The sequence below is a fragment of the Pseudozyma flocculosa genome (assembly GCF_000417875.1).
Source record: "Pseudozyma flocculosa PF-1 unplaced genomic scaffold scaffold00015, whole genome shotgun sequence".
Classification (NCBI taxonomy): Eukaryota; Fungi; Basidiomycota; class Ustilaginomycetes; order Ustilaginales; family Ustilaginaceae; genus Pseudozyma; species Pseudozyma flocculosa.
In genome coordinates this window covers 609,084-618,394 of record NW_006920883.1, presented here as the reverse complement: position 1 = coordinate 618,394, position 9,311 = coordinate 609,084, and the positions used below count along the sequence as shown (strand labels likewise).

The 9,311-nt window shown below is 68.6% G+C and overlaps 3 protein-coding genes across 3 annotated transcripts in view; 2 read left to right on the top strand and 1 right to left on the bottom strand.

Moving 5' to 3' along the window:
* The window catches only part of PFL1_04679 (uncharacterized protein), a gene marked incomplete at both ends in the record, with an annotated part of 3,209 nt that extends 2,833 nt beyond the window's left edge, over positions 1-376 (top strand). Inside the window, one exon of the mRNA XM_007882205.1 lies at positions 70-376. Within this exon, the coding sequence (XP_007880396.1) occupies positions 70-376 (307 nt within the window). The remainder of the gene's footprint in view (positions 1-69) is intronic.
* A 2,548-nt stretch (positions 377-2,924) lies between these two features.
* PFL1_04678 (uncharacterized protein) lies at positions 2,925-8,438 on the top strand (the record flags this gene model as incomplete). The annotated part of the gene is made up of 2 exons (XM_007882204.1): positions 2,925-5,650; positions 5,756-8,438. The coding sequence occupies 2 exons, from the start codon at positions 2,925-2,927 to the stop codon at positions 8,436-8,438; spliced, it is 5,409 nt and encodes a 1,802-aa protein (XP_007880395.1).
* Positions 8,439-8,817: 379 nt separating this feature from the next.
* Positions 8,818-9,311, bottom strand: part of PFL1_04677 (uncharacterized protein) — a gene marked incomplete at both ends in the record, with an annotated part of 1,241 nt that continues 747 nt past the window's right edge. Inside the window, one exon of the mRNA XM_007882203.1 lies at positions 8,818-9,156. Within this exon, the coding sequence (XP_007880394.1) occupies positions 8,818-9,156 (339 nt within the window). The remainder of the gene's footprint in view (positions 9,157-9,311) is intronic.

Below are 9,311 nucleotides of genomic sequence, written 5' to 3'. Positions count from 1 at the left end.
GTGAAGACGGCGCTGCTAGCGGTTCAAAGGTCGCTTCCCGTGCCAGCGCCGGTGCCGCTGGCGTCGAAGGGGGTGCGACGGCGGCAGCTTCGCCGCCTCGGAGCGCGGACCGGAGCTTGCCGCGGCCAGCGGGGCGGGCGCGACCCAGGCCAAGACCAAGGCCGCGGCGTCTTCGGCGGGGGCGGTGATTTTCAACGGCGTCGAGATCAGCGCTGGGCCGTCGTCGTCGTCGTCGTCGTCGTCGAGCGGTGACGGTGGCAAGCGGGCCGAGGTAGCTGTACGACGGGTGGGTGCGTCGGGCCGACGACGAGGTGGGGGTGCCCTTTGTGTCGACGCCGACGGCCAAGGCGACGAGGAAGGGTGGGACCTGGTCTAGTTGGCGCCGCGAGGTGGCACGCCTGCTTGACCGTGTCTTCCGGCTCTCTCTAGCCTGCCTGTTTACCTGGGATAGGGTAGGGTAGGGTCGATATCATGCCATGCCATGGCGATTGTACCTCTGATGCATCCAATCAGATCATCTGGAGCATGATGGAGCAGCATCAGCAGCAGCAGCAGCATGAAGAGACCTGCCTAGGCTCATGCGTGGGTTACCAGCCAGCAAGCCAGCAGATAGACAAACAGACGAAGCAAAGCAAAGCAAGGATAGGCTGTTTGTGCACGCTGCTCGGCCTGCCGAAGGGACGGGCAGGCAGGCAGGCAGGTAGGCGTATGCTCAGTACTTGCGCAGGCGAGGTGGTCCCACGCTACCATTCGGCATCGAGCAGCGCGCGTGATGGTGGTACATGTACATACGGTACGGTGTTGACCCTGCCCTAGCCTGCTACCGGTACAGCTCGATCTGTCGCGTACCTGTGGCATGGGCGCAGGCAGCGTATGGGCATGGCAGGACGACGTACCAGCGAGCTGCGTAGTGCAGTACGCAGTCAGGCAGGTTGCACCTGTGGTACCTACGGCAGGTAGGAGGGGTGGTGCGGGCCTGGCCTGGCCTGACCTGGCCTGGGGGGCCACATGCACGCACGCACGGACAGACAGAGCCGCCAGCGCGCCGCGGGGATTTGGGTTTGCTTTGCTTTCCTTTCACGCGAGCGCCCCCCGCCTGGCTGCACCTACCTCTGGCTTGCTTGCTGCTGCTGGCCTGCCTGCCTACCTGCTTGCATCTCTGCGCTGGCTGCTCGCTCGCTGGCTGCAACGCACGGCGCGGCGCCTACGACGGCCAATTTTGGAATAGGAATTTTGGGTGGGGCGCTGCCTGCCTGCTGGCCTCGTCTTCCCGATCCTCGTCGAGCCAGCAAGCAGGCCAGCAAGCAGGTAGGCCCGCCAACAAGCCGCCGCTGAACCTCGCCTCGCCTAGCCTGGTGGCCTCGGTAGCGCATCGGAAGGATTCCATCGCAGCAGCAGCAGCAGCCGTCTTAGCCTCGCTCCCTTTCGTCTTTGCACACCCACGCGCGCACGCACGTACGTACGTCTCCATCGAGTCGGATACCGTAGTGTACGCGGCCCGACTCTGGAGGTGGACCACGCGGTACGTTAGGTGGCACCGAGAGGGATGGCGCTGAAAGGCTAGGCAGGGGTGGTGAAGATGCGATGCGATGGCCGCGGGCGAGGAAGGGGGGAGGGGCAAGACATGCTCATACGACCCTTGCTTGCTTGCTTGCTTGCTTGCTTGCTTGCCGCGTCGATGGGAGGCGGCCAAAGGGTAGCGGCGCGGGCGGCGTCAGAGGAGACGGACTCCGCTCGGTCCGTCCTTCGCCCCTGCCCCCGCTGCTTGCGCTGGCCCCGCTCGCTGGCTGCAGGCTCCTGCGGCTGGTACCGCGGCAGGCGGGGGAGAGCGGGCGGGAGACCCAACCGAAAGGCGGGGGGCGGGCGGGCGCGGGCCGTGGTCGTGTGGAGGCAGAGGCCGGCAGGCAGGCAGGTGTTGGGGGGAGGGGCTGCTTTGGCCTGGCACACTTAGCTGGCCTGGCAGATGCAAAGCAGGCAGGCCGCGGCAGACGAGCTGCAGACCCTCAAGCAGCCCAACAGACGCGGCCCATCCATCCGTCGCTGCTCTCGGTCTCGGCAGGTTGCCGCTGGCTAGGTGGTGGTGGTGGTGGTGGTGGTGGATGGCTGCCGGCCCCTCTCAGCTGATGATGGCCAGCATCCAACGTCGACCACGGCAGGCAGGCAGGCAGGCAGGCAGGGAGCCAACGCGCCTCGCCTCGCCTGGCCCTACCAGCAGCCGCAGGCGGGCATGCATCGCTGCTGCTGCTGCTTTGCCCTAGTCGTCAAGCGAGGTCGTCGAGCCACGGCCAAGCCTGGCCAAAGCAAGCAAAGCCAACAAAGGCAAAGGCAGCCATCCTCGCTCCCTCGCTCGCTCCCTCTGGCGACCTCCTTTGCTTGCGGCTTTCTTCTTGCGCAACGTCGGTCGGCTCATCCTTCCGTCTCTCTCCCTGCCGCCACGGTCACCACCACCACCAGCACCACCACCACCACCACCACCATCATACCCGCCAACAATAGGCGTTCGACTGCCGCTCTCGCTCGCTGCCGGCGTCGCATACCCATCCCTCACGCCTACCCTTGCCGACTGCCGCCACGCCGCCACCCCGCCACCCCGCACCGTCATCATCCTCGTCATCGTCATCCCCGCCATTATCTCCCTCTCGGCCCGCCTTGCTCCCGTGCACCATCCTCGTTTTCCTGCCACGACACTAGCGACCCCTCGCAGTCACGCCCGCGCACCACCCGTCATCATCCCCGCACAGTCGATACCCGCAGCGCAGCGCCTGCTGCCCCCCGTCTTAACCCACCTCGCCGCTGCATCCGACCCAGTGGTACCTGCCACTGCTTACTAGCACAGGCAGCACTGGCACATACCCCGCGCATCCCCCCTCTCTCCTGCCACGAACGACTCAGCTCACGACCCCCCATCGGGCCCCGCCGCCGCCATGGCACCCTTCCTCAAGGGGTTCAGGGACACGCTCTCCAAGCGCAAGTCGTTCAACAGCCAGCTCGACCGCGCCGACTCCATCTCGTCGCCATCCCTCCCGGACCGCTTTGCCCACCACATCCCCTCGTCGTCCACGGCACCCTCCATCTACTCGCCCTCGCTCCACGGCGCCACCGACAACGCCAACCCTGCTACCCGCCAGCGCGGCGGCAGCATCGGCAGAGCACCCTCCCTCGCCGGCACCACCGACGGCAGCCTACATCCGAGCGCCTCTTCCAACGACGCACCCCTCGTCCGCGTAGACTCGTCGGCGTCGTCCCTCGACCTCTCGCCCTCTTCCCCGGCCCCACACCACCGCAACAAGCCCGCCGCCAATGGCCAACCCTCGGCCCCCTTGTCCAACGGCGCCGCCGCCGCCGCACGGCGCCCGCGCAAGGGCCTCTCGAGCCTGCCCCTCGCAAAGTCGATCGTCAACCACGTGTCGGCAAAGTCGGCCATCCGCCTCGAGTCGCTCAACCTCATCAACCCGGCCATCGACACCTTTGACGTCAGGCTCGTCATCCGCCTCACCAACCACTTTCCCGTAAAAGCCAAGATCCTCTTTCCAGACGGGCTCGCCCTCTACCCGGCCGCCGCGCAGGCCGACCCGGACAGCCGGGTCCACGTCCGCATCCCCGAGCTCCGCATCAAGCCCACCGTCAACGGCCACTCGTTCATCGAAATGGTCGGCTCCGTCCACGCCTCGCCTGCCCACCTCGCCGACCTGGTCCGCAACGTCCTCGCCGGCCACGGCAAGATCGACTACATCATCTCGACCGACTGCGCAGAGGTGCGCGCCTACAAGCTCCGCTTCGGCCACATCCGCTTCCACAAGACGCTCCAGCTCGGCGGACTCGCCAACCTCAACGGCGCCATCCACATGCCCGTCGTACTGCCCCCCGCAGGCGCATCGGCCCCCACCTCGCCCAACCCGGCATCCTCGCCACCCGCCTCGCCCATGCCGCCGTCGTCGCCCGACGCCCAGGCCTTTGGACACGCCACCGCGGGCAGGTCGGCAAAGGCCAAGTTCGGCCTCGGGTTAGGGATGGGTGCAGGCGCCGGTCCGGATGCGGGGACGGGTTTGGGCGCTGGGACAGGTCTAGACGCCGCCGGGCCAGGGACAGCCCCTGGCACCGGGCATGGCCACAGCCTGACGGCCATCGCCTCGTCCACCTCGGCCTCGACGGCGGCCTCCGAGGGCCACCTCGTCCTCGCCGTCGAGCAGTTTGAGATCATCAACGGCACGCCCGAAAAGGGCATCGAGATCCGCGCCCTCATCAGCCTCGAGAACTCGTCGTACAACGTCGCCGTCGAGCTCGGCGCCCTCACGCTCAAGCTGGCCGTCCCCCATCCGGGCGCATCGCCCTCGGCGCCCTTCCGCACCGTCTTGGGCCTGCTGACGATCCCCTCGCTCGTGCTTCGCCGCGGCAAAAACATCCTCGAGGCCATCGGCAGCCTCCAGATCCCCGCACGCGAGGGCGCCCAGCGGACCGCCGGCCTCGACACGATGCGCAAGGTGCTCGAGAACAAGCCCATCGACCTGGTCGCCTACGTCTTTGCGCGGTCCTCGCCCTACCCGTGGCTCGTCGGCGCGCTCGGGGACGCATCCTTCCGCGCCCGCGTGCCTCCGTACGGCGTGCGCTCCCGCATCCTCGACGGCGCCTCGCTCATCCCCGCCGATGGCGGCGTCGGCGACCCGGCCGCCGAACCGCTGCCGTCGGCAGCAGCGGGTGGACCCGGCGGCATCGACTCGCAGCTGCGCAACCCGCTCATCGCGCGCGCCACGCTCCGCAACGGCTTCGGCCCGCCGCTGCGCGTCCACTCGCTCTACGTCGAGGCCATCAAGGAGACTGGCGCGCCGCGCGCCCGCCGCTCGGTCCTGCCGCCGCTGATGCTCGGCGTCATCGAGACGCAGGAGGGGTGGCCCGGCCTCGTGCTCAACGGCGACGAGCCCACCCATGCCAGCCTGCCGTTCACCATGTCGGCCGACAGCGCCATCTATGTCCAGATCCTGCGCCACGAGGCGCACGCCAACAATGTGCCGCTGGGCCGCGCGCTCGAGGAGGCGCTTGAGCTCATCCCGCAGTTCCGCGACCGCAACCGCGACCAGGATTGGGACCGACCGGCCAGCGAATCGCTAGCGGCCGCGCTGGCCAGGCAGCGAGAGCAACGGCGGCCCTCTGCGGCGGGCACCGTCGCCTCGAGCGCCGGCTCGTCGTCGGCTCACAGCGAGCCGCCGCTCGACCTGCCGGCGCTGGTGGCCAAGGTGCTCGCCAACCTGCACATCACCGCCCACGTCGAGGTCGAGGCGTCGATCGGGTCCTACCGCATCCCCGGCCGCCTCGCCTTCATCCAGGATGCCTTGCCGATCGCCATCACCACCAGCTCGGCGCGCCACATCCTGCCCGTCGTCGGCAAGCCGCTGGTCGATGCGCTGCTGCAGCAGGCCAAAGTGACGCTCGCCGCGCTCGAGGTGCTTCAGATGGACGAGTCTGGCCTGGCAGTCAGCGTCGAGATCGCCCTCGTCGACTTTGGGCCGCTCGACATCGAGATCCACTTTGACCGCGGGCTTGACCTCGTCCTCGTCGATGCGCACGGCGGCCTCGAGGCCGGCACCGTCGTGGCGCGCATGACGATCGCTGCGCCGCTCCGGGGCGTCGTTGGCAGCGACCAGGTTCTCAAGAGGTGAGCGAGTGTGGCCGTAACCCGGATTCTCTGTGCGTGCCGTACATGACGCTGACACTATCCCTCTTTGCCCACCTCCAAACCCCCCTGACCTCGCCATCGCAGCCATGCGCAGATCTCGCCCGCGGGCGGCGCCAAGGGCGTGGCCAACTTTGCTGCGCTCGTCTCGACGCTCATCGCCCAGCCGGCGATCGCCATCCGCATCGAGACGCCGGCTTGCAGGATCGTCGCGGCCAAGGCCGAGTTCACGACGCCGCTCACCAAGGTCGTCTCGCTGGCCGGCCTCGACAACCTGGGCCAGCTGCAGCTCTCCGACTTTGAGATCCTGGGCGAGGTGCCCGCCCCGACTGGCGGGGGCCGTGGACGCGCGCTCAGCTTCAGCCGCGGCGGCGCTGCTCCCTCGCAGGCCCACGGCAACCGGCAGATGGCGTACAACATCCGCATCCGCGTGCGCGTCGAGCATCCGGGCAAGCTGGCCCTCAACCTCGCCTACCTCGAGGCGGGCCTCGAGTGGATGGGCGTCCAGGTGGGCCTCATCTCCGCCGAGGACGTCTTCCTCCGCCCCGCGCCCGCCAACGTGACCGAGTTTGAGGCGCACGGCCACATCTTTGTCGGCAGCGAGACGGCCCACGACACCGGCCTGACCGCTGACCAGTACCGCCAGCGCGCACTCGACGCCATCGGCGACCTCATCTCGGGCTACGTCCAGGGCCGCGAGCTGCCCGTGACGGTGCGGGGCTACCGCGCCTTTGCAGCCGGGCCCCCGATCGTTGGCGCTGGCTTCGACGTCGGTGGAAGCAGCAGCGTCCACGGCAGCACCACCCACGGCTCTAGCGTCAATGGGCACGGGGCGGCTGCGGCGGCGGCGGGGCCGGCGCTGCGCAATCGCGGCTCGTTCACGTCGACCACCTCGGCCTCGCACGGGTCTCGGCGCAAGACGGCGTCGATGCTCACGACGGCCAGCGGCAGCGGCAGCGGAGGCGTCGTCGGCGCCGCCGGCGGAGCCAGCGGCATCAATGGCGTCCACGGCGTCCACGGCGTCAATGGTATCAACGGCGTCAGGCCGGAGCGGAGCGCCTCGCAAAGCACGGCGGGCAGCAGCACCCACGCTTCGCGGCGCCAGGTGCCGTGGCTGGACCAGGCCTTCCAGAGCTTCACGACGGTGGCCGTCCTGCGCGGCGAACCCATCGACCCGGTCAAGTCGCTCACCGTCTCGGGGCTCGACGCCGAATTCGTGCGCGACGGCCCTCCGCGCGTCGTCGTCAACGGCGTCGAGCTCGTGACGCAGATCCCGTTGCCCGTCACCTACCAGATCCAGGCGGTGACGGCCGAGATGGACGTGCTCTACGGCGATCGCGGCACGCTGGCCAGGGCCATTGTCGCCGAGACCGACGTGCACATCGGCCCGCCGCTGCCTCCCATGCCCGCGCCGTCTGCGCCGCCCTCGGCGTTTCCGACGTCGCCCTCGCTCGAAGACTCGAGGATGGGCTCGGCGCGCACCGGCAGCATCAAGCGGCTGCACTCGATGCATCGCCGGTCCGACCTCGGCCACGGCCATGCCAACGGCAACGGCGCCGGCGCCCATGCGGCAGCAGCGGGTGCCGCAGTTGCAACGCCTCCGGCATCTCCGGCGCCCTCGACGCCGCCACCGCCGCCGCCGCCGCCATCGTCGGCGCTGCCCGGGGCGAGCGCGCTGAGCAGCGTGGCGCAGCGGATCCAGCTGCAGCCGTCGCAGTTTACGCTGCACGCCGACGACGAGGAGCTGCTGGGCGAGGCCGTGGCGCACATCTGCAGCTGCGAGACGACGGACCTTATCCGCGTCACGGGGCGGGCGCGGGCGCGCATCCTGACGGCGCTCGGCACGCTGTGGATCGCCGTGTCGCTGCAGGCGCAGCAGCACACGCTGGCCATTTCCGGGCTGCGCAACCTGGCGTCGAGCCCGGTGCAGTACACCAACCTGCAGGTGGTCGAGGCGACGCCGGCGTTTCTCAAGATCGTCTTTAGCCTCTACCTCAACAACCCGTCGCGCTCGCTCCAGGTGCGCATCCAGTCGCCCTTTAGCATGGCGGCCTACTACCGCGGCGTGTGCGTGGGGCGCGCCTACATCGGCGGCGGCTTCGCGATGCCCTCGGGCCCCGTGGCGGTGCACGACATCCACTTCCGCTACTGCCCCGACGCGCGCTCCGAGGCCCAGGTGCGCGACATCCCCGCCAACTTCCTCAGCGGGCGCACGACGACGCTCGAGATCCGGGGCGACGCCGAGTCGATCGAGGACCGCACGCTGCAGCGCGCCCTCGAGGGCGTCCGGCTGCGCTTCGACCTCAAGCCCATGATTTCGGCGTCGCTCATCGACTCGATTTCCATCACGCTCGGCGTCGGCGTGCTGACGGCCAACACGGTGTCGTGCGAGTTTACCGTGCTCAACCCGCTCGGCGTGCCGTTTGACCTGCTCTCGCTCTCGTTTGTCGCCTCGTACCGCTCGGCGCCGTTTGGGTCGTGCACGGTGCACTACGAGCGCCAGTCGCCGTTGCGCGTCCCGCCGGGGACAAAGGACCAGCCGGGGCGCCAGACGTCGTCGCCCGTCGACGTCGTCCTGGCGCAGCCGCTCGAGACGGTCGTGGGCGCGTTTCTCAAGGAAAAGGGCTCCATCTACCTCGACGTCGACCTCGAGGCCAAGGTCGAGATTGGCGGCTTCGAGATCCCCGTCTTCCAGTACCGCCAGCCCCGCCTGCCCCTCGTCGTCAAGGGCCTTGGGGGCGTTGGTGGGCTGCTCAAGCTGATTGGATGAGGGGACGTCGAGAGGCACGGAGAGAGGGAGGGATCTGCGTCGTCGTCGTCGTCGTCGTCGTCGTTTTCGTCGGTGCTTGTTGGTTTGCACGTTAAGAGGGCGAAGGGCGAAGGACGAGGGGGAGGGTGCGGTGCGGCTGGTGCCCTGTCCCCCCTTCTGGGCTTCGGTCCGATCTTGCTTTATCTCTGCCCCTGGTCGAATAGGGGCGCAGCCTGCCTGCTGTACTGCTGTCGTATACCCTGCACTCGCTGCACCCCGTGAGGCTCCCCTGCAGATGCCACGCCTGCTGCCTGTGCTTCGGCTCCACTCCATCCGGATCGGCACCAAAGCGTCGTGTCGCCTCGCACCGCCTGCCCGTCTGCCCGGCTGCGACTGTCAGCTACCCACGCTTACTCGGCGGAGGGGGCAAAAGCGGCCCGCCGCCGCCTCCCAGTAGGCTTGGCCCGGTACCGGAGCCGGTGCCGCCGCCGCCGCCGCCGCCGGCGATTTTGCGTCCCGAGCCGCCACCGGGGATCTTGACCGAGATCGTCTGGCCCTGTTTGAGCGAAAAGTCGCGCTTAGGTCCCGAAGGGAGGTGCGGCGATGGTTCTGCTGCCGAGGAGGGGGAAGACGAGGAGTCGGCGGAGGAAGACGAGCGAGGGTCGAGGAGCGACTTTTGCCGTTTTGTCCAGTCCTGCAGCGCTACGTTGAAGTCGAAGCTGTCGGAACGGTCTTGGAACTTTGCAGCGGGGTCGGCGTCGATGGGAGGGGGGGGGGGGGGGGGGGGAAGAGGGAAAGGAGGGAGGGAAGGAGAAAGGAGGAAGAGGGCAGGTTGGGTCATCCCAGCACATAGGGGCGAAGATCGAAGGTTCAAAGGGGTAGCAGAGGGGTGAA